The sequence below is a fragment of the Boleophthalmus pectinirostris genome, unplaced genomic scaffold (genome assembly GCF_026225935.1).
Source record: "Boleophthalmus pectinirostris isolate CB_2022bp ecotype Guang Dong unplaced genomic scaffold, ASM2622593v1 HiC_scaffold_12, whole genome shotgun sequence".
Lineage (NCBI taxonomy): Eukaryota > Metazoa > Chordata > Actinopteri > Gobiiformes > Gobiidae > Boleophthalmus > Boleophthalmus pectinirostris.
In genome coordinates, this window is record NW_026571018.1 from 35,887,298 (window position 1) to 35,913,120 (window position 25,823).

Genomic DNA, 25,823 nt, shown 5'->3' on the forward strand with positions numbered 1-25,823 from the left:
TCTGTCTCTTTCTGTCTCTCTGTCTCTCTCTCTTTGTCTCTGTCTCTCTCCTCTCTCTGTCTCTTTCTGTCTCTCTCTATCTCTCTCTTTGTTTCTCTCCTTTATCTCTCTAATCTCTCTGTCTCTCTCTGTCTCTGTCTCACTCTCCTCTCTGTGTGTCTCTCTCTGTCTCTCTTCTCTGTCTCTCTCTCCTCTTTCTGTCTCTCTCTCCTCTCTGTCTCTCTCTCTCTTCTCTCTTTCCTCTCTCTGTCTCTCTCTCCTCTTTCTGTCTCACTCTCCTCTCTGTGTGTCTCTCTCTCTGTCTCTCTTCTCTGTCTCTCTCTCTGCCCTTTCTCACCTCTCTTCCTTCCCTCTCGTCCTCAACAAAACACGTAAAAAGTTGACTTACTCGAGTAACACTATTCCGTGAGTAAAAGTACTTTCACTCGAGTACGGTTTTCCCTCCCCACGTCTTCGCTCTGGTTGGAAAAGTGAAGTCATAGTTTGGACTGCGTTTGAACCGCAGTGTTTTTGAAAGATGACATGTTTCTTCTCGTGCACATGTTTGTGATCAGGACATGTGTTTACAATCGCTTCTATTTACTCTGAAGAAGCTCGGCGGCCATCTTGTCCCCTCGGCGTTTGACTGACACGGGGCCGACGCTGGTTTGAAGTCGCTTGTTTTGGTTCGTGTTTGATGCAGAGCTAAGTCTCATCCAACACAAACGAGCGCGGTCTTTTGGCGCCCTGTGACGGCGACGAGCAGGCGACAAATGAATTAGGAGCCGTTAAAGATGTTTGTGATGAAAAATAACGGCACTGGGCTGCGCACGGGTGTGAGAAGAATCGAGTATTTCTTATTTATGATATCTGACGTTAACTGTCCGTATGAATCACTTTCGTCTTTACAGCTGACGCCTGAAAAACGAGGCTCTCTCCTTCATAGTCCAAGTATGTGATGACATCAAGAAGAACTAAGGCTGCGTTCAGACTGCAGCCTGAAGTGACCCAAATTCGATTTTTTGGCTTCTATGTTCCTGTATCTGATCTTTTAATGACAGTCTGAATGACACAGATCCGATTTTTTCAAATGTGACCCAGGACACTTGGATATGTGCTCCTGAAACTGATACATATCCCATCTTTTAACATGCGACTTCAGTCTGAACGGCCAAAGCGCATTCATCCGACCTACACGTCATCAACAAGCGACAAACGTCACTATTCTGCGCTGAAGCAGGCGGAAACCGGAACTGTAAAATCACCAGGTGCTCAACGCTCGCGACCATATTTGGACAACTTCCGTAAACACAGAGCACGCTCGCTGCGGTTGACGCATGGGGTTGACATCGTCGTGTCTCCAGTGCACATGTGGGACACTTTCGGGCCGTTTACCGTTCACACTGGAGTCACAGACAAGTCGCATTTAATTGGAAATGTGAACAACCTCGCAAAAACATCGGATTTCACAAAAAATCGGAATTGAGCATTAAGCCCTGCAGTCTGAACGTAGCCTAAGTCTCAGTCCAGTTCTTCTTAAAGGGGCAGTAAAAAGGTAAACATCAGGGTTATTCACTCCACGTTCTTAAGGCGGCGCCACTTTTGACACAATTTACCGTCGCACAAAATATTCCCTATAGGTTAAGACTATACACAGCAAAAATTGGAGGGTTAAAATTGTTGTTTTAACCATAAAACATTCTATTTTTAACAACTTGAAAGTTAAATGGGGGTTGAAGTTGGGGTTATTTCCCAGAGTTGATTTGGTTGGAGTTAATTCAACTTCTCCTAGTGTTAATTTGGGACCCCCCACTAACGTTGTAGTGCTTGAGATTGGTCTTGGTCTTGAGACTGGCCTCGAGACTGATTTTTTTTGTCTTGGTCTCATCTCGGACTCAACTGTGTTTGGATTCGATCTTGTCTCGGTCTTGATGGCGCTTGGACTCAGTCTTGTCTCGGTCTTTATGGTGTTTGGACTCGGTCTTGTCTCAGTCTTGTCTGGGTCTTGAAGGTGCTTGGATTTGGTCTTGACTCAGTTTTGAAGGTGCTTGAACTCGGTCTTGTCTCGGTCTTGATGGTGTTTCGGTTCAGTCTTGACTCAGTTTTGAAGGCGCTTGAACTCGGTCTTGAAGGCATTTGAACTCGGTCTTGTCTCGGTCTTGAAGGCATTTGAACTCGGTCTTGTCTCGGTCTTGAAGGCGTTTGAACTCGGTCTTGTCTCGGTCTTGAAGGCATTTGAACTCGGTCTTGTCTCGGTCTTGAAGGCATTTGAACTCGGTCTTGTCTCGGTCTTGAAGGCATTTGAACTCAGTCTTGTCTCAGTTTTGAAAGCGTTGAACTCGGTCTTGTCTCGGTCTTGAAGACGCTTAAACTCAGTCTTGTCTCAGTTTTGAAGGAGCTTGCACTCAGTCTTTAAGGTATTTCGACTCGGTCTTGTCTCGGTCTTGAAGGCATTTCGACTCGGTCTTGTCTCGGTCTTGAAGGCGACTCGGTCTTGTCTCGGTCTTGAAGGCGCTTGGACTCGGTCTTGTCTCCGTCTCCGTCTCGGCATTCAAGAGTTTGGGTCTGACCACAGAGAAGGTCCTGTCCCCCCTGGTTTTAAGTCAGTCTCCATGAGCTGGAGGTGGACCTCAGACCTCAGAGCGAGTGCATGAGAGTAAAACTGGATGAGGTCCGAGACATCCAGTCTAGTTCATTCAAAGCTTTAAAAACAAACAATAACATCTTAAAATCTGTTTTAAAATGGAAGGAAGCCAGTGCAACGACGCAAGAACTGGGGAAACATGCTCTCTTCTTTTGGTAAGTTGCGCTGCAGAGTTTTGGACTCACTGTAGTCGATAAAATGTGTTCTGTGAGATGCCAGATTAAAGAGCGCTGCGGTAGTCCAGACACGATGAAATAAAAGTGTGCATGACTTGTTCAAAAAGTTTAAAAGATAAAAAAATGGTTTGACTTTGGATAAAAGCCATAAATGATAAAAACTTGATTTCAAAACGCCATTGATCTGTTTGTCAAATTTAAAATCACTGTTCAAGGTTGGTGTCTGTGGGGCGAACATCATTTTTGAGGCGTCCCACATCAATGAGGGTGCTGCAGGATCCAAAGTATCACCTCAGTCTTTAACAATATGTCTGTACTGGTTTAAGACACATTCTGCTCAAATAGATTAAGTGAACGCGCCCAGCTGCTGTCACCAAACAGGATCAAGTGGAAAGTGAATTTAATCTTTTTAGGAAATATTCTGAGTTTGTGGAAGTTTTCTTGTCTCTCTCCACAGCGTCCCCTTGAGGCGTTCAGACGTATTTAATATTCCAAAAGCTTCATTAAACTGAAGCAAGCGCGGGCTCTTTCTGCCAAACTCAAATATCTGGATTTGCTTAACAATAATCTCATAAAGTGTTTTTAATCCGCTCCCATAGAGACGCCACTGTCTGCACGCGGAATGTTTAATGCGTTTGGCGTCAATGTGAAATCCTGCGTTTGTGATCGTTCTTAAACGCACCAAAACTGAACACATTAGAGTGAGGGGCCGGAAAAACACAGAATCTGTTCACTGTGGACTACCGCTGTGTTTCAGATGACATCACAATGTTCTGTTATATTCAGTACACAGGGATGAGTAAAGAGAAAATCATTAAAAGTCAGATTTCTCTTGTATTCACACTGCTCCAAGTCAAATGAAGCTCATCGAGACTGGCAGCTATAGGAGCAAATATGGAGCCGAGTTCAATATCAGGAGTAGGAATTTATTTATAGACAAAATAGTGAAATAAACCACAAGATTACACTGCAAAAACCAGTTAAGTCAAGTTAAGGTGACTTCAGTTAAGAAAGTTTTATCATGATTTTTTTTTGTAATGGTTTAGTAAATTTCACATCACAAGTAAAAGGATCTACCAATGGAACAAGACTTTTTGTACTTAAAATATGAAAATGCATCTTGCTACACTTAAAATAAGAAAAACAACAACTTTTTGCACTTAAAATATGAAACAAAATTGAATGTTGTTTGAATTAAGGAAAACACACTTATTCCATTGGTAGATCATTTGACTTGTTCAGTTGAATCGCCGCAAATAAAGTAAAATGTTCTTAATTTAAGTCATTTTAACTTACCTAGATATTGTTTTTTTTCCAGTGTACTAATATAAACATTTTAAAATCAAACTGAGAAGTGTGACAGCAGCAGTTTCAGAGAGAGGGGCGACATTTTCAACACAAAGTGAATTGGAGCCAGAGTCAGTGGAACTAAATGTTGTTCAGCTACTGATACTTTGCAGCTGATGTCGTCAACATTCCCTCAGGATCAGTACTCTCACCTTTTTATTGAAAATCAAACTCCTAAACAGAATCATGAAAGCTCAGACTGATCGCAGACTCCTGAAAATGTGCTCTTAAAATCCATTTTGTTCATTTCTTTTTGACTGTGTTCATTGTGTCACCGTGGTAACTGGTAACTTGAGTCAGACTTGAGTCACTATTTTTAGGACTTGAGGCCTGTGACTTGAGAAGACTTGATGCTTCTCTTAAAAAAAGAAGTTTTTTAGAAAATACTTTTCTCTTTACATAAAAATGCGGTGCTGAATTTTACAGGAAAAAAAACTGGAACTTGTTCCTCCCACTTCTGTTTGTTACTTTGGATGGAACTGAAGTACTGTGATGTGGTATCCTCAAATGTACTACAGTCATATACAGTACAGTACAGTAAAACAGAGGTAACTACAGAGAACATGATCCTTCCATTTCACTGCAGACACTTGACAAAATAACTGTTATTAAGTTCTTTTAAATCTGAATTCTGTTCTGACTGTAATGATTCACACTAAGATCTTGTCAAGACATTTAAAAAGGAAAAAAAAGCATTTCTACAACTCTTATATAAATACTCATATACATTTGACAATTTAGTTTAAAATTCATATAAATTGCAAAAATTAAGCTATATTTGGTACTTTTTTTTGGTTTAAAGACTTGTAATGACTTGAAGCTTAAAGCAGACGACTTGGACTTGACTTGAACTTATGGACCAGTGACTCGAGACTCGACTTGGACTTGCCTGTATTTGACTTGGGACTTGACTCGGACTTGAGGTCAAAGACTTGAGACTTACTTGAGACTTGCAAAACAACGACTTAACTGCTGAACATTCCACCGTGGACATACATGAAGGACACCCCCAGTGTGATGTCACTGCAAAGCATCAATACTATGTATTTTTTATAAATGAATAAAAATAAATAAATAAAATAAAGTAGTAGTATTTTATTTAGTATTTTTAGTAGATTATTTTTGTTGAAAAAGTTGTAGTTCATTTGTGTGTTGTTGAGAACATTTTAAGCATATACAGTAAATCTATACCAGATTCAAACCACACATGATAAATGAGCTTCAGACAGAGCAGTGATATTGATACTACAGCTTTAAGTATCTGCAGATACTTGATATAAACAGAGACTGACAACAGCATTTATTTCCATTCAACAAAAATAAAATCAGACAAAAGTGCTCCTAGTGTGTTATGGAGCTGTTATTCATCCTCAAGTAAACAACTTTGTATAAAAAGGTTCAAACATTCTGAGAGTTTCTGGGCCGACTGCGACCAGTAAACAGTCTTAATATATTTATTTATTTGTCTAACCAGGACATTGGCTCAACAGATATTTATAAGCTGATATGTGATCCAGCAGGATTGGCACTGGTACCAGTAGCAGATCTGTGCATCTTTAGACTGTAGGAAGTGAACATGGGTGCACTTCCAGCTCCATCAACTCTCCTCTCTCTCTGTAACTGCTGCTGTCGGACTCATCATTTTGGTAAAATGTTTGTATTGATCCACCACGACAACACTGCATATGCTTTTACAATAAATGTCCGAACATTTAAAACTGCCGCTGTTGTCGTCTCCCTCTTTTCTTGGTTGCGTTTCTTTGAGCCGAGGCTGTAACAACACTCTACATGATCTTGGTGTTTTTATTTCGGCTATTTTGTCCATAAATCAAGATATGAGCATTAATAACAGACAAATCTGGCATTATTAACAGGTTTGCAACAGGTTTGATTGACAGCGTTGCTAAGCGCTTGCTTCCTTTTTTTTTGTTATCCTTTAATGAAATAATTCAATTCTATTACCATAATTTTCACACAAGTAAAACAAAAGACGTACAAGACGCACGAGTAGCAACATGAATATACAGGAAAAGATAGTCTAAAATTGTAAAAAAAATAAAAATAAAATAAACAAAAAAAACTAATAATAATAAAATAAAATAACTTTCAGTCGTTCCACAGTCATTGTAAATTGCACAGCAGAATTTTGTTTCATACATTTTAGAGAAGAAAATAAAAAATGCATAGTTCTTTATGAAACGCGTTGAAGTTTAGTTAAGCGCTCGCTCCCTGCTAAAGCCGTGGTGTGGGCGGGAAGAGGCGTTCCCTTGAGCAGCCTCGCTTCACGCTGGAGTCAATTCCTAATTTGGAACTTGGCTCTAAATTCCCTCCTGTAACTGCAGCCTCAGTGAGCTTCATTTGACTGGAGCTGAACACTATGGGTCACACTCCCTTAGTCCACTTCTTTAAACAGTCTGTGGTCCCTGAGTGATATTATAATGGACCTCCTGCCACTCCAGACTGTTTTCGGAGTTAAGCTTGTGTTGTATTATGGTTCAGCAAAAATCCGACATGAACAATAACAAACAGCCCCAGTACAGTTAGATTGTATAAACAGCTCTTCAGGTCAAAATAAGTCCATTGTGTGCTGCCTGCATCTAATTATAAAGCGTTTTTCTTGTTTGATAATCAGGAAGTGCACTCTTAGCATGCTAGTTGTGAAAAGTTCTTATCCACTCATGAATCATAGGTGCATAAGGTAAGTGAGGAACAACTCTGGACCATTGCAGATTGTTTAAATTGAACTAGTTCTGTTTTTTTTTTTTTAATACAGTAAATATCAGGGACAGAGTCTTTAAACTACATTGCTGACATTTATATCACGTAGACAACAGAGGGATTCTATTTCCAAACTCCTCAATGAGCAGTAAACTTAACACTATGAGAACTATGATTTGAAAGTCTGATTTATTGTCTGAAAGTAAATAACTTCTAAATCTTGTTCTGTTATGACACTGGTTGATTCACCAAAGGGCGCTCCCTGCTGTTAACTGTCAACAGTGACACCAAGTGGCCAAAAGAAAAGTGACGCATGTTGAGTTACAGACTGCACTGTTGGTTTCTCTGTAAATGTTTCAGATCCCAGAATGCACTGCTGTCGGCACAAAGACGAGCAAACTACTCATATGAGTTTGATAGTTTCCTCCCACTGTCAAGAAGAAGGAATAAGAAATAGGAATGTCTGGTTAGGAATAACTTGGAAAAACTGTTCCTTTTCAGAAATGTTCCTTTTCTCTCTTTAGGAAGTTCAAAAATTTCTGACCAGATTTAATAATGACCAAACCTGCCAGTTAAAACCTCTCGCCTTATCTCAGGAGCTCAGCAGGACTGGGCCTGGTCACTACTTGGATGGGAGACTCCTGGGAATACAAGTACCACAGTGGGGCGCTAATGTCTCTAGCAGGGGGCCCAAAGTTATTTCCTTGACAGGCCAAAATAAATCTCAGAGTCCCATCACGGGGCTGCCAAAACTCTTCACCCACAGGTGAAGGTGTGTGAGTGTTGGTGGTCAGATGGCACGTCACTTCCATCAGTGTGCCCCAGGGCAGCTGTGGCTACAATAATGGCACCACCACAGTGTGAGTGTGGAGTGAATGAAGATTACAAGTAAAGTTACACTTTAGTGTCTTTAAAGGTGCTCTATAAATCCAGTGCATTCTTCTTAAGAGATCCTTTAGTTGTAGCACTAAGGCCGAGTCTCAGAGTGCATGTGCCTTTGAAATGGACTGACCACGGACTTTAGTGAGGTATAAAATATATATGCAGTCGTATATAACAGTCCTATACACATGTGCACTGTGAGCTGCAGAGGCAGGTGCTACAGGAGAACAGGAAACACTGGGGTTTGGCTCTGTCCCATCTGTGCACCACACGAGGCAGATTCCACGAAACTGCAAAAATCAACAAAACAACAGAAAAAACATGTTAAAAAACAGCAAAGAGAGAAGAGTGGTGCACCGCTGCAGCTCACACACCAGACTTACACCAGGCCACAACATGCACATGTGAGCATGCCGCCTACCTCACATCACCTGTGCACAGAGCCTCAACAAACTTACTACAAATATATACTCATCTCCACAACAAAGATCCACAGTGGACTGTTTCTGCTTTGTGTGGGATGTTCCACAGTAGGGCATTAAAAATATCTCTTGGATGTATCCAGGTATTTTATTGCTAAAAATAGGCTGTATTCAAAAAAACAAAACTGCATTATTGTGAGAGAGCTTGCCTCTCCACAGATCTGACCTGTAAGTTATCCTGGCAGCACCACCTGCTGGTCTCTGTAGAGATGAGACAATTTTATACTTTTGTGGAACATGTCCAAGTATTTCCTTTGTGGATCAGTGAAGTTTAATTCCAGGCAAATATCACCATGGAGATAAGCCTCCACCAGAACATGTGAGAGTGATTCTGTTTTTAGTATTATTTTTAAGTATTTTATATGTTTTTCTAAAATTGTGGACTAACACTTTCCTGGATAAAACAGGCAGGTGGTGTGTAAGTCGTGTGGCAAAAGCCTGTTTGGTTCCTGGTCTTTCAGAAGGACAACACACTGAACCAAATGATACATCTAAGGCTAATGCAGGATTTAATAAGACCAAGATTAGTCTGCACAGATTTAAGGCTAATACTGCTCTTATTAAATCCCATTTTTTTAAAAAATATATATATATAATGGTCAGTTAGAGTTTAACATACAGAACACAGACAAAACAACACTTAAGGTTCTGTTACGCAAAATTGACTCCTGGGTAATTTAGCCATACAGTCCTTTATTATTCTCTCTGTCTGTTTATATCTCCAAAACTCAAAATGCTCTGATGTTCTATTGAAGGTGTATGATGTTTAAAAAAAACAGAGGAGCACTTCCTGTATCACCACATGACATCACAGGATGGAACAGAGTGTTTTCTGCTTGACAAAAGAACTCAGCCTAAATCTGCAAGGTTTATATATTAAACATGTGGGAATGAAACAAAACACAACTCTTTTTGATGAGGAAACATTATAATATAGAACAGAAAATAGCATAATATGAGGTCTTTAATAATAAAAACAGTGCCAGGGAAAGCAATGGAAAATAATTAGTAAATTTGACAAATAAGGAAAAAACGGGCAAAAAACAAACAAACAAAAACAAAACAAAAAACAAAAAAACAAAAAACATAGCACTGATAATGGGGATGTTTTTTTGGTTTTTGTTTTTTTTTCCTACACACTACTGTCAGTAGACGGTTGGCGCCCTCCACTGACAGCACGTGGAGTTTGCTGTAGCCCATATTAAGCCCTTTAAAATTCCATGTCATCAGAATGTAAAAAATTCTGGAATGAAGGAGCCAAAGTGAAGCAGAGATAATGTAGTTTCAATGATTTGCTTCATTAACAGGTCACACACCAGACATATATATATATGTATATGTATATGTATATGTATATGTATATGTATATATGTATATATGTGTGTGTGTATGTGTGTATATATATATATATATTTTTTTTTAAATGTATATTTAATGTTCTTATGGATTTCCTTTTCCAACTTGTTTAGTGATGTACTGTAGTTCTATATTTTAATTAGGAGTAATTTGAAGTTTTCAGTATGTTTCTATATTTCATTTTATGGACATGGTATTTACCGAATAAAATGAATACGCTGACAATAAAATCTATTTCATTAATTTTGTATCATTTAGTATATCTTTTAATTAATTTTTATTATTATTTTTATGGATTTTTTTTTTATTAATGGGTTTATTACAAGGACAAACTGACAAAAAATATTTATTAATTTTAAACGTCATTTCCCATGAACTTTTTTTTTTTTTTTTTTTTTATCTTTGGCTGCGTGCGTGCGTGAGCGTGTCTGTGCGTGACGTTGAGCGTGACGTTGAGCGTGACGCGGTACGCTCCGTCTCCTCTGGTCGTGCCGTGCAGCAGCTGCAGCTCCTTCTCTCCGCTCTCCGAACTCCAAGCACGGGCCCCGCAGGTACGTCCCCCCCGCTCCGCTCCGCTCCACCGCCGCCGGACTCCGCTCTGCTCTGTCAGCGCCGCCTCCCTCCGCTCCTGCCCGGGGAGAGCGAGCGCGCGTGTCCCGGGTGCACTGCGCGCCTTTGCCCCGGCGCTTTAGCTCTGGACACCGGGCGCAGCGGAGGCCGGGCCCGCTGCTGCTGCTGCTGTGAGCGGGAGAGGCTCGTGTGGCCCGTGTGGCTCGTGTGTCGTGCGGCGGTCACACGGTTTAACACTCGCGTCTTACCGAAGGCTCAGCGGGAGAAGAGGCCCGGCTTTACCTGAGTCCAGTGACCTTTAGTCCAGCTGTCAGTCAAATCAACCCGTGCTGCTAATGCTAATGCTAATGCTAACGCTAACCGAGAGGACAGAGATGCTGCTGCCCTCTGTCCGGCGTGGACCTGCTCCAGCCTCCACACGCTCTGATCAAACTCACTACTGTTATGTCAAATATGTTAAGACTTTTAGATAACTTTGGATTTATTTGCAGAGTTCCGTTTAACAGAGCCATTATCTTAAAACATTTACTTGTTATTAGTTATTTATTTTTGACTAAATCTAAATAATAATAAGTGATTTTATAGTTTGAGTGTCTCTTAATTCTGATTTTTCTTGGTTTAGCTGTAGTACAGGCAGGAGTGGTGCTGTTTTCTACACTTGACCTGTGTCTGAAGGTTGAGCCATGTCCCGGTTTTAGTCTTGGTTTCACTCTTGTTTCAGTCCTGGCTTAAGTCCCGTGGTTCGTCCCTGTTTTAGTCCTTGTTTCAGTCCTTGTTTTCAGTCCTGGTTTTTAGTCCTTGTTTTTAGTCCTGGTTTTTAGTCCTGGTTTAGTCCTGGTTTAGTCCTGGTTTAGTCCTGGTTTAGTCCTGGTTTAGTCCTGGTTTAGTCTTGGTTTAGTCCTTGTTTAGTGCTGGTTTAGTGCTGGTTTAGTGCTGGTTTAGTGCTGGTTTAGTCCTGGGTTTAGTCCTGGTTTAGTCCTGGTTTTCAGTCCTGGTTTAGTCCTGGTTTTCAGTGCTGGTTTTCAGTCCTGTTCTTGACCTGTCTGTCTGAAGGTTGAGTGTCCTGTAATGGTCCGTGACATTTCTCTGTGCACATCAGAGTTTCAACACTGAACATCCGCAGGGGTGTGTTTGTGTGCATGTGTGTGTACTTGTGTGTGTGTGTGTACTTGTGTGTGCGTGTGTGTGTGTGTGTGTGTGTGTGTGAGCGGCTTATCCAGTTCACTTTCTGATATGTGAACTCAATGTCTGATGCAAGAATTCCGTTTTGAATGAAGTATTAAAAATAAACAAAGCAGCGACCAGTGTTTAGGGTTTCGTTTGTGTAATTTTTAATTTGGAAAAAAAAACAACAAACACACACACACCACTCCACTTAGACTGTGTGAAGAAGTGGACTGAGAGTGACACCACCCATAGCGTTCAGCTAGAGGTCAAATGAAGCTCATCGAGGCTATCACTTATAGCGGCTAGTTCCTAGATTTTAGAACTACAAAATGGATTAATAAAGGTAATAATGTACCTTACTTTTGGTACTCTCCAATACGCCGTCAAACTCCATCAAAACTTACTGTACCAAATAGGGATGGGCATTCGATGAAATTTTCTTAATCGATCGTCATAAGAATTAACGATCGATTATCGATTAATCATTAACGTTTTTATATTAAAATGATCATCATTATTATTACTATCAAATAGGGATGGGCATTCGATGAAATTTTCTTAATCGATCGTCATAAGAATTAACGATCGATTATCGATTAATCATTAACGTTTTTATATTAAAATGATCATCATTATTATTACTATCTGCACTACTAATCTGCATAAATAAATTCAACTTTACGACATATAAACCGTAACGAATCTAGAGCCACATCAATCCGTTTGACATTATAATGTGTTTAATTCAGTTTTGCGCAACTCTCACAGAAACGAAACTTAAAACCGCATCGTTAATTTGCATAAACTAAGTGAAGATAAAACTACAGCTCTTGTGTCGCTGATGTGGTTCAACTTCTGTCGGATTAAAAGACATGACTCAGTGGAATACAGGTTAGTGTGACCAGATTTGCGTTTGTTAAAACCAGGACACCGTACGGGGGGAGGGAGGTGGGGACTCGTCATCACATTGCGCGACTCTCACCTGGAAAAACTTTTTCCCACTGGACACGGAAACATATGTTCCTGCTTTGTACATTGTGCACATGGACTCACACTTGTCCCGAACGCAACGGAAAGCGTACGCATTTGTGCTTCGGTACACTGCAGGCAGACTGACTGTTTTCTGTTTGCTCGCTCCTTCTGAGTGCAGAGAGACACATATACGGACCCCTGTTTGGTCACACGCTACGCACAGCAACCTACATTCAGTTTGTCGATTAAAATTAACGTAATCGATGAAATTCTTAATGATCAATTATCGATTAACCGATTAATCATGGCCATCCCTAGTACCAAACCACTATTTCGACAACTCGTGGGCAAGATGGTGATGACGCTCCTTCTATTGGTCAGCCTCAGCAGTAATCTGGAGTGACAGGTGAATTTAACCAACAGCACTGAAGTGTGATGTAGAGCTGCTCGATTATGGAAAAATCATTATCACAATTATTTTGGTCCAAATTGAAAGCACGATTATTCAAACGATTATTTTTTAGTTACACGATGCATTTATTCAGCATTTCTCTCTCAAAAAAAACCAAAAAAACACTTTATTGATAATTTACTTCAAAACTTTCAAATTCTACCTACCTGTACCTTAGAGCAGTTTTGCGATGTATAAACATAAAATGAATAAAATAATTTGAACATGAAATAAGGCAGAAAAGCATAAATGTATCCAAAATAAACTATATATCCAGCTGTTATACAATCTCTATATTTATTTATTTTTTAAATATACTTATTTATATATAAAAAAAAAAATAAATAAAAATCCCATAATAAACTTTCTTAAGCTTAAATAGTTTCAACTCGATTATATGAGTTTGGAGATCAAAATTCAATTAATTGCACAGCTTTAGTGTATATCAGATGAATGTATTTACCTCTTCAAAACAATATGAAGTTTACATGAATCGTGATTCAATAGAAAACATGATCTGGCTCTAAGAATATTTTGATATGAATTTTTCGGCATATCGCCCATGCCTTGTTTGAATAAGTGGAAAGATCTTTATAAACTTGACTAAACCTGTTCATTGAAGATTAGGGCTGTCATTGAAAATCAGACAGTAATCAAGGATCTAAATTACTCATTTGAGGAAGTGTCGAAATGTAAAAAAGTCCCATCGACGGGACGGAAAGGAACCTGTCCTGAATGTCTTTAGAATGATCTTGAGCTGGATCAGAACAAGTATAAGAGCACATAGACTAGTGTACACACATGGAGCACTATGGAACCTACTGGACCACTGAGCTATAAAACCATGTGGTAATATAAAAGAAATGACTAAGGTTTAATGTTGAAAATTACATTTTATTATCTAAAGATGTAAACTTTCTTATTATCATGTGGAATCGAAATCTGTATTGAGTACAGACTCTATTCCTTACGATTGAAATGGTGTGGAATTTTAGTATTGTGTCAACACTACTTGTTTTGTGATGTGCTTCTGTTGTAAAACCAGTAGGAAATGTTTAGAAACTTGGCTAAACCTGTTGCGTGGAGATTTTGGAGTAGGTTGTCGGAGTAATTCAGTCTCTATGGAAAACCACTGTCACTCTGTTTTGGCATTAGGATGTGACTCACTGTGGTTTGGGAAAGGGAGTTCACTTTTAACCGCTCCTCATGCTCCCTCAACACTCACAACACGATCCTTTAGTTCAGTAGAATCTCGTGTTGAGAAATGTCCATTCAACAGAGCCAACAACTCAGTTAGCATTAGAGCCTTGGGTAAGTGAGAGTAAATAGAGCCACGGCTTAAGTAAACGCAGGAGTTCTAAAGGAGGGGATTGCAAAATGGTCAAACTCAGACAGGACTAGTGACAAGTGCAGGACTGTTCAATCAAAAAATGCAATTTGAGTCTCACACTTGATGAACAATGATGATTCTCCAGGGCTTAAAGTGCATTGTTTGGTTGCTTCTTTGAAAAGCAGAGTGAACTACACGGCAGCCGACTAAAGAAATTCTTGGTTGCCTAAGGACATAAAAAGAGGGTGTGGCAAAAGATCTCAAAACGATTGCATATCTGTGTGTCTCTGACCCAGACTGCCCTCACACGACTACACCTGCATGGGGAGTTCATGCAAAAACTACTATTTAAGCAGGAAAAAGTAGGAAATAATGTATTTAAAGACAGATTCAACTTGTGAATGGTGGATTTAATCTGCTTTTTTACTTAAAAAAAAATACAAAGCTATCCAAAGATAGCAAAAAATACCAAATCTTGAGCTCACTCACTCACTTTCTTTCTGCGGTTGTCTCATATAAATCGCGCGGGTCTGTTCTACCGGGCCTCACATTCATATTCTACAGAATCTAAGGATGTTGTGTTTTGTTTTGTTGCAGAAAATGGCCGTACCTCCCACCTACATCGACCTGGGGAAGTCCGCCAGGGATGTGTTCACCAAGGGCTACGGTGAGTCTAGTGCAGGGGTGCTCAATACGTCGATCGCGATCTACCAGTCGATCGCCAAGGTCGTGTGGGTAGATCGCCATGTCTCGTCTAGGAGCGTGTGGGGCGTCTCAGTGCAGTCTGTGCGCTCATTTGAAACCCGCGGAGACTCTACGGCACATCACAAACACACACGCTCCCTATGCACGGCTCGTCTGCGACAGCGTGTGCCCTCGTGTACCAGCGTGCATCACAGGGCAGGTTCAACTTCCTAAACATCCTACCTGTCCATCTGCCTCACGTCAGCACGCCGCCCCTCGCCTTTTCACGCTCTCGCTCCTTCCTGCGTACAGCGAACACAAGCCCCTCCCACAGTGCGGCTGATTAGAAGAGCAAGACCAAACGTGAAGCAAAAACCAGTCTAAATTTGTGTTCCAGTGTTGGCACAAAGCAGGTCTACAGCATAGAGCGGATCTACAGAACAAACCTACTGCCACATTTGGCTGAAGTTTGTCTAACAAAAGTGACAAATGCATCTGTGTTTGTCACGATGTGCGTTTGGTTTGGTAAATGTGCAGAGGCTGGTAAATATCACTGCAAAACCAGAAAAGAATGCAACTCCAGTTTGGAACTTTAAAAAACAGGTTTAAAAATCTTCCTTCACTTTTTTCAGTTTTGTGTAAAGTGCCAGAGGAAGTTCTCTTAAAGAAGAGGTTCTCAAACTGTGGGTGAGGGTCCAAAAAAGGGGCACAGAGTGTTTCAGTGCAGTTTGCTTGGCTTTGTATTAGGTAGATCATTTTGACTTGGTCATTTTGTAAGTAGCTCGCAGGCTGAAAAAGTGTGAACACCCCTGATCTAGAGTAACGCAGTCATCGCTGCGGTGAGAGATGTGAATGGATTTCGATCACATTGTCTTTTGACCTTTTTCTGGACCTCTAAAATGCAATAAACTTAGAGATTTTACCAAACAAAAATGCTCACCAATAACAATTTTGTCTTAATCTGAGACCAATTTCCATATTATAGCTTTAAGTATCTGCTGATATCAGTTATCAAGCCTAGTTTGACAATCCAAGGGTTTGAAACTGAAGCATTAGCAGAGCTGCCATAGAAATTAACAATTCAAAACTGTATATATCTTTTGCGGGGTAAAGTACTCAAGCGGTGCCTCAAAACGGCAAACTAAAACTCATGAATAGCACACAGTCCAGATGTGGCCCTATAGAACCTGCATGAATCGATGAATGAACAGGACTCTGGACAAATGAACATGATGACCTAGTTATAATTCATTAATGACACAGCGCTCTGTTCAGATCAGCACACACATGCTCAGACTGCGCTGGGACGTGCTTCTGCTCTGGCTCATTCTTATTTCATACCACAAAATGGCTTCTCTTCTGTAAAAATGACGGTAGTTTCTCATACGCTAGTGTTGTCAAGATTAACATTTGAAACTCGATTTTGATACTAACTTGAGGAATAGACTCAAGACCCAAGATACCACAATGGTAATAAAAAAAAGCAAAACTCTTTAGACAATAGAATGTGCATTTTTAGCCTTAAATTGTAGTGCTTTTTGTATTCCCATGTGGTCTTATATCAGTGTAACCCTCAGTGGTCTATGTGCTCTTACATTTGTTCTGATGCAGCTAAAGATCATTATAAAGACATTCAGGAAAGGTTCCATTCTGTTGACTTTTTTAGAATCAATACTTGCTCAAATGAGTATCTAGTTACCTGGTCCCCAAAGGATTGACCAGGTTTTGTATTCTCCGTGTGTTTGTCTGTCCACCCGTGATAATTCCGCCATTTATGAACTGATTGTCACCAAATGTGGCCGATGCCGCAAAAAAAGTTTGGTGACTATCCAAGGTCATTTGAGGTCACACAGGTCAGTTGAAAGGTCACGCCATTATAAAGAATCCGCAATTTCGGCAATTTCTGAACCATCTGCGGCCTAAAATATTCACCCAATCATCACACAAGTTGGCACACACGTAACTGGGGTATGGGCTGGGCTCCTCCTAGGCTGCTTCCGTGGTGATGAACTGCCCCGATGCCTCATGGGGGACCAGGTTGATATAGGCGAGTTTCATTGTTGACAAAAGCGCGCGTTGCATGCTGGGAAGAAACACTAATTCAACATGACGGATGGAGCGAGAAAGCACGTAAAGGGTATTGATCCCGGTTATATATCCACTCTAACGGCAGAGGACCCAAGACGATTTGACCAGAAATTGGTCATAAGCATCGACGGACGCCAAATCACCCTTTTCAACCCCTACAAAAGGTGGACCAAACCAAATTTCTGGTCGGAATCTCCAACTACCTGGCTAAATATTCACTTTGGCGATATCCACAATGACTTGGTGGAAACTCCTGGGCCATTCACAGCAGAAAAGATGAAAACCTCCAAGAGTCTCGATGTGTTGTTGAACTTGTTGGAGTCCACGGTTTGTTAGGATCTTCTAAGTTTGCTCTGCAAATGTTTGAAAGCCGTTTAATTCACCGTTAGCGGTTCTTTTCACTCAGAATACGAAAAAGACATTTTCCTTCTTCCGTGCTTCTATTTGTGCATCCGATAATGCAGCAGGAATTTACCATTATCGGGGATAAATACGTGAGGTTACGCACTGTGTTTGACGCTACCGTGTTTCTTGTCTCCGACCAAAATATTTCCCAGCATGCAATGCGGGCTTTTAATAACAATGACATCAGCTGAAACTCGCCTATTGCTGATTGCGCTTGTTTCAATACTAGTTTTGTTATCTATTAAAGTTCAAAAGTAGAAAAATACATACAAATAAAAATAAATATTGTCAATTCTTCATACAAAAAACATTCAAAAAATCTAAATTGTGTTTCTCACTTCCATGTGTATAAATAATAAAATGTAAATAGTCCAAAAGGCTCAAGTCTTTTTAGTCTTGTTTGTATTAGTATCTGATTTTCAATACTTTTAACAGCCTTAGTTTTGACCAGCCTTTTCACTCCACCAGACCATAGCTGCAGTGTTTAACCTTTTAACTGTTATTTAAACTTCTGTATAAAAATGCTTTTGTAAATGTTGTTGTAAGGCGACTAATCAATAAACTCTACTACTATTTGTATTATTAATGCCGTATATGAGAGGATTTCCTAACCTGTGCAACTTTTTTGTCTCCCCAGGTTTCGGTCTCATTAAGTTGGACTTGAAAACAAAGTCAGAGAATGGCCTGGTAAGTCTGTCTCCAAATGAGCTTAAGCCCCAGACGCACCTGTCACTCTCACCTGCTCATTACACCTGCCGCGCTGCTGTGGATTAGCCGCACCTGCCGATCTCAGATGACCCACTGCTGTGATCTGTCTGTCCTGATTCCCCTCAGTGATGTTTACTGTGTCAACAACTCCCTCACTGCTGGGTTCTGCTGGGATGAGATGTGGGTACATACATTATCAACTGTCCCAAACGCAGCAGAGATCAATAAAAACATTGAAAATCCAATACTAATCCATACTAAAACTAATATCAAAAGTAGATACTCATCTGAGCAGGTATTGATACTAAACAAATCCCATTAACAAGAAAAAGTTTGAGCTTTCCTGAACACTGATTGTATGACTGAGCTTTAAGAGAGCGAATACAAGACTTCATTGTAACATAAAGAAAGTACTATTATTTTGTATAAATATAAAAATCACATACCATATTTCATTACTAAAAAAGGAACCTGTTTTATCTTCATAATGGTATCGCATATTGAGTGGATTCCTTGGAATTGAGTTTGAAATGTTAGTATCGGCACAATAATAATTTCAAACGTGAGACTATCAGCTAATGTTGTGATGTTTGGACTTTATACTATTGGCCTTAAATCTCCAGCACACGTCGATATTTAGTTTGGGCCAAACAGCTGCTTAAAGAATACACATAAAGCTTTATTTGCACACTTGAGTGCTGAAAGGGCACTGCACACAGTGTGACGACACAGCTCTCCTATAGGGTTGTGGTAAAAAAGAGCTATGTGTGAGTTTGTTGTCAATTTAAATTTCAGAATTTGGAGACAATAATCAAAATCGGCTCTACATATGAACAGAGCTTATCACCTATTGATTTCACTGGATTCTAAACAATTGTCCTCGGGATCGACCATGAAAAAAAAGACGAATCTGTCATTTTAGATGAATATTGCGATTTAAATGTCCAGATTATAATATAATGCTCCATGGGTGTCAGAGATTATAACCATATAGATATAAGCACAATGTCTTGTTAATTATTCTGTATTCTGTTTTGTGGTGTGTAGGAGTTCACGAGCACCGGGTCAGCCAACACTGAGACCAGTAAAGTGAACGGCTCCCTGGAGACCAAGTACAAGTGGTCTGAGCACGGCCTGACTTTCACTGAGAAGTGGAACACGGACAATACACTGGGCACCGAGATCACCATCGAAGACCAGGTAAACACCTTTAAACACACACACATAAGGGCTATTCCATCAAAGTTGCTTAACAAGTCTAGGCTTATCCTAACATCTTGAGCTGAAATTAGGTCCATCTCCAGCTTAAATAAGAAATAAGTCTGGGTCTGACCAAAGCTAACTCAGGCCTAAAGTTTAAGCTGTGCTTTGTGTATCTCCTGGTGACTCGGGGAAGCCCAGATCAATGAAGTAATGACATCAGTGACAGTGGGCTCAGTGTGATGTTTTTTTATCATCTGACTACACAAGAGAGAAACCAGAATGTGCATGGACAATAGTTTGGGAGGCAGAATTTTTGCATTCATTCTGATCTGAGGTTCTCCTCTCTACATGGAGGAGCAGCAGCTCTACTCCAAGCTCCTCCCATGACTGAGCTCCTCACCCCATCTCTAAGGGATCACCAGCGATCATTTTAACCACTTGTGCCTGTGATCTTGTCATTTTGGTCATAGCTAATCACCAAAGGTAAGGGTCACTTAAAATAGACACATTTCTTCCTCAAAAGTGTTCAGTCTGCTCCAAACCACAGGCATTTTACTGACAGGACTGGCTGTAGACCTATTCAAGAGCATTAGACAGGACTTAATCTTATTCAAACTTGAATTGTCCAGCCCTATAATAAACACTCATTTATTTTTCATGTCTCATGTTGTTTTGTTCTTTCAGCTGCTCAAAGGCCTCAAGTTGACATTCGACTCTTCTTTCTCACCAAACACTGGGTAAAGACTTTTCAATTAAAAATGTATTTACTATATAGTATATATTGTATATTTACTCATAATAAGGTTGTTCAAATAATTATAAATGAGATTCTAATCCAGTCTAAAACTGTTGAAACTATACTCTTTTATGTAGGTATTGCTTCTCTATTAAAAATAACACACAATAACTTTATATGATCGACTCTATTCCTTAACTTCCAAAATATTAGCTTCATGACAACACTAGTCCATACAAACTAAACCAATGAACACAACACTAGAAGTTTTGCTGTGGAAATGTAATCTACACTTTTACCACCAGGTGTCACAAATGCAACAAACCTGTTTAGTTTGCACCCATTAATAAAAAGTCAGAAATTCACCACATGTTAATGGGGTATTGTTAAAACTTTTTTACTGATATTGGCTTTAGCATCAGACCATCCCTCCGGACACCAGCTTTACTCCTCCTTTGAAAAAGAATAAACAAAAATAAACTGTTCATAAGTTGTATGTTCTTGGTCCCCCTTGAAAACAGGATGCTGCATCTCAAGGGGCTTTCCACGAATAAATAAAAATTACACTAACAAAAAAAGAGTTTAGCACTTTTGAATAGATCAGACAAGATCAGGCCAAAATACAAAGCCTCAGTTTGATTATTCCAGATGATTTCTCCTAACACCGGACTAAAATGAAAGTATAAATATTATGAACAATTGAGTCTTGTTTCATGCACACGTGTACTCCTGCAGGATTGGTCTGTACATCTCCAAGCTCAAAACATCCACCTTGTGATGTCATGTAGTTGTAGTTTTCAAGTTAGCAGCTTCCCTTTGTCTTGTACAGGTCAGAAATTCCAGGTTTTAAACTATCCAAATGATTCTAGTGAAGATGTATGGAGTTTAAAAACATAGTGGAGCTCTTCCTGTATTACTACATAACATCACAAGGTGGAGCAGAGTGTTTTCATTTTGAGAGAAAAACTCAATGCAGGTTTGTGTGTTAAACGTGTGATTGAAACAAACGTAACTCGTGGTCTGTTTGTGATGAGGAAACTACATGTGAACAGTGAAATATGAGCCCGGCCCTTTAATCCCACATCTGAACCTCTCTGTGTCCAAACAGGAAGAAGGGCGGTAAACTGAAGGGGGCCTATAAGTGCGAGCACATAAACGTGGGCTGTGACGTGAACTATGACATCAACGGCACGGCTATCCACGGGGTGGCGGTGGTGGGCTATGAGGGCTGGCTCGCCGGCTACCAGACCACGTTTGAGGCCGGGCGCAACAGAGTCACCCAGAGCAACTTCGCCGTGGGCTACAAGACTGACGAGTTTCAACTGCACACCAATGTGTAAGGGTCAACTCACTCACTCTTCCATTTCTGTCACGGATGTATGTCTATTTGGTAGTGGAACATTTTTAGATATGCTTTATGGCTGTTAAAGGTCATATACAGTGCAAAACTGTGTCCTGTGAACTTCAGCCATGTTTAGCCATTATTAGACTGTCTCATGCTAAACACACAAGGTTCCTCTGGTGAAGTACTTCCATTGTGATGATCCATCTCCAAATAAATAGATGTATTTTAGTGCCACTTGGCTGAATTCTCAGAGGACGACTGGAGCAGGAAGAGTGAATCCACACTTTTCTCAGAACTGGAACTAACTTTATAATGATCTATGATTTCACACTTTTTGTGTTCATTTTATGTGTTCATTCATCGTCATGATGCCTACACATCAGTGAAAATTGACAATGTAAGACTTTTTTTTTTACAAATGTAAAATGTAGTGTGCATCTGTGCACTCTAAAGTTATCCTTACTGTGAACATTCTGAAGTATGCAATTATACTACCTGCACTGTGAAAATCTAGACTATAAACAATGATACTGAATGTCATCATTATGCTACTGACACAAAAACCCAACATGCAGGATGCAGTACTGGTAAACTACTCTACACATGCAGTACTGTGACTACTCTACACATGCAGTACTGTGAATGAATCAAACTACTCTACACATGCAGTAGCTCTACACATGCAGTACTGTGAATCAAACTACTCTACACATGCAGTACTGTGAATTAAACTACTCTACACATGCAGTATAGTGAATGAACAAGCGCTGCAATCAATACATGAAAGAGTTAATCAGTCATAGAAGCGATTTGTTCATTCGTCCACAGCTCAGATCTTATTGTGTCACAGAAAAATCGAATATTCCTCACTCCTACAAAGACAAAGTACCCCATGACAAATATTAACCCTGCAAAATAATAGCTCCTTCTGTCATGTATTGAACGATTAGCAGATGAATAATTAGTGCCATGCCTAATCAATGGGATGCTCTGTTACTCCAGTTAGACTTAAGTCCCTCTCAAATAACATTAGAATCACAAGAAAGGGAACGCAGTACGAGTGAGATATACACACTGGTCATCCTATTTTATCTTGGCATATTACTACATTATTGACATTTGATACGGTTTGTGATTAAACATACACTACACAATGCTAACCGTCTATTGTTTGATGGATAAGGAACAAAATGTTGCTTTTGGACGGGGAAGTGACGTCACCACTGGACACTTCTCCTTGAGCTCAGTACTTGAGCATGGAGCTGTAATGGTTGTTTTTCTTGTGCGTTAACAGAAACGACGGCACAGAGTTCGGCGGATCCATTTATCAGAAGGTGAACGATAAGCTGGAGACGGCCGTGAACCTGGCCTGGACCGCGGGCAACAGCAACACACGCTTCGGGATCGCAGCCAAATACCAGATCGACCAAGACGCCTCCTTCTCTGTGAGTGCGCCTTCAAATGTTTTTCCTCATTCTGACTTGGTTTGATGGATTGTACCTGTGCTAAATATTAATCAGTTAAATGTCAGTCTGTGGGGGAAAAAAGTTGACAAAAGTACAAAAATACAGGAAGAAAACTCCATTCATAATGCAGATACAATTTATGCACAAGGAAGGACTTTTTCTGTGTGTTTTTATATAAAATGAGACATGTGCAGTTTGTTTTGTTGACACTCGTGTTCTTCTTTTCAGGCGAAGGTGAACAACTCCAGTCTGGTGGGTCTTGGCTACACTCAGACTCTCAAACCTGGTGAGTTTCTGTAACATGTTCAGTTGATGTCCATACATGGTCCACACACTGTCCACATACTGAAATAACAGCGGCGCAGTGGTTAGCACTTCAGCCTCACAGCCAAAAGATCCTGGGTTCGACTCCTAGGAAAATGTGGCTTTCTTATTTAACCCATTGACGCCGGATGCTGCGCAGCGCAGCGCTGAGTCCCCTGTCCAGATTGTCTGGCAATCAGTGTAACTGGTAAAGGCGGGGCCACACCTGGAAGCATGGGGGGCGTGTCCTCCTCTCGCTTCCATTCACTCCCATCGAGAGACACAAAACTGCCGGAGCTGCCATATCACTATGTGTAACAAATAAACATGGTCAAACACAAATGTTGTCCGTGTCTTCACTGTCATTGTCACTGTCAGCATTTTTGTGTTTGACCATGTTTATTTGCTACACGACAGCGATATGGCACCTGTTATAGGAGCGTCTGGAACAGCGAACAGATCAAGTGGTTGAGCGCGTTCATGCGCTGCAGTAAAGAGCAACGTTTGTTACTTCAAACCAGGTCTTGATGGGAACATGTGCGGGATACATTTGGATTATTTTTCAATGGAGAAATAATACGCCACGATAAAGAAGGTTTAACGCGACAATACAGCTCCGGCAGTTTTGTGTCTCTCTATGGGAGTGAATGGAAGCGAGAGGAGGACACGCCCCCCATGCTTCCAGTTGTGGCCCCGCCTTTACCAGTTACGCTGATCGCCAGACAATCCGGACAGGAGACTCAGCGCTGCGCTGCGCAGCATCCGGCGTCAATGGGTTAAACAAGGAGAACTTGAGGAGAACTCCAGGCTCTTAGCATGTTCTTCCTGTTGGATTGTCATTAAACAGAAAGGCACTGAATCATATAAGAGGCACACTACGCTGCTTTTCTGGTGCATGCTCCTTCATCTGTTTGTCTCCATGGAAATGTGATGACGTTATTAGTTTGTGTAAACGTACAGCTGTATAACACTGTTCTATTTTTTACTCGTGAGTCTGTTTAAAAACGGCACACAAAATAAAGAAGCACCCAAAAATATCAAATATCGTATTGAGTATCAATATCTACCGATATTGCCAAATTGGTATCAATATTGACTAATACTGGAACCGATATATCACTCATCCCTATATTAAACATTTAAAATGGCACTAAACCAGCGTATACCATAGGAAACAGGTAACACTTTCATCTCTTTGACCATACTTTGACACGTATGTTGTGTTTTTCAGGCATTAAACTGACCCTCTCTGCTCTCCTCGACGGAAAGAACATCAACGCTGGAGGCCACAAACTAGGCCTGGGGCTCGAGTTTCAGGCGTAGACACCAGAGACCACTCTGAAGGCACCCGTTCCCACCAAAACCACCCTCCAAACGCCTATCGATTAGCTCTAGTCCTCACCAGTCAATCCCAGCGCCCCATAGACGTGCTTTATCGGTATACATCCAAGCACCACTTCTGAATCAGATGTTTGTTTAAGACACATTTTAGCCCATGTCATAGGCCTGTCGCCACACACGTTTAGAAGCAAGTGTGATATATTGCCTTTAAAAATCTAGAATAATTTATGCCACTCACACATGAACAGGATTATACCAAAACCACGTTTAAAAAACTTGAGAGGCTGTAAATAAATGTCAAAATTCAATAGGTAAGTAGCAAGTTTGAATCTATAATAAGTTGTTATCCAAGCCTCCACACTTCAAATGTTATATTACAGTAGTATAAACAATTCTCACGATAAACACCAAAAACAGTCCCACGCATCACTGATTGAACGATATGTCCATAGAATAGTATTGACCATGACAGGCCTGACGTTTCAGAACAAAATCTAGTGGAAAAAATGTGAAACTTGTGAGTGAACACTTTGAATTATACCACAACATTTAAATACTATGCTTTCTGATGCAATTGAATGACGAGTGGTGATATATATATTTAAAAAAGCAAAGTGGGTTCCATGTTTTGATGCTGTTACAGGGTTGATTTCATGCACTCCTGCTTAATGAGACAGAGGAGAGCAGTGTCTGTCTGCAGTGGGGAGTAGTGTCCTGTTTCAGTAGCTACCACCCAAAATGTATTTAATGTCATGTTGTCTTGTGTGCTTTTTGGTCTATGTTTTGTTGAAAATAGACAAATGGACATATTTTCTTTTCATAGTTTCTTTCACATGTGCAGTCTTACTCCCTCTGTGCGTCACAAAGATGAGCTCTAGTACACCTGTAGAGTGGAGTTAAACTGAACCATTGAATGGACCTGGAATGACCGTCTTCCACAAGAGGTCAAAGGAGAAACACTTATATTTGACACTGTTGTCATTCCCTAAAGAATAAAATAAAAATCTTGAACCAGCTCAAGGGTCTTTGGTCTTTTTTTTTTATGGTATTCATGCATGTTTACGCACTAGTCCATCTAAAAAAATTAGAATATCTTGAAAAAGTTCAATATTTTGTGTCTCTCATTTCAGAAAGTCAAACCCATATATTGCAGACACAAAGAGTGAAGCTTTGAAGCCTTTATTTCTTGGCATTTTGATGATTGTGGCTTACAGATAATGAAAATTGGAATGTTATGAAAAGGCAGAATATTGGGAAAGGTTTGCAAAGGGTTCCTGAGCCTTTAAATGGTCTCTCAGTCTGGGTCAGTGGGTTTCACAATAAAGACACAGTTGGGGAAGGCTGCTGACAGTCTCTGACACCCTCCGGAAGGAGAACAACACAAAAGGTCATTGCTAAAGAAGCCTGACATTTCTGTTTAAAATATTTTTTATTGATCCTATGTAATCTAATTTTCTGAGATATAATATA

General features: G+C 40.3%; 1 protein-coding gene across 1 annotated transcript; it reads left to right on the forward strand.

Moving 5' to 3' along the window:
- Positions 1-10,026: 10,026 nt before the first annotated feature.
- vdac1 (voltage-dependent anion channel 1) lies at positions 10,027-25,368 on the forward strand. Its single transcript, XM_055148347.1, has 9 exons — positions 10,027-10,135; positions 14,672-14,741; positions 17,889-17,938; positions 19,007-19,159; positions 19,847-19,899; positions 21,007-21,234; positions 22,538-22,688; positions 22,938-22,995; positions 24,244-25,368. The coding sequence occupies exons 2-9, from the start codon at positions 14,675-14,677 to the stop codon at positions 24,333-24,335; spliced, it is 852 nt and encodes a 283-aa protein (XP_055004322.1). The 5' UTR covers positions 10,027-10,135; positions 14,672-14,674; the 3' UTR covers positions 24,336-25,368.
- Positions 25,369-25,823: the final 455 nt, after the last annotated feature.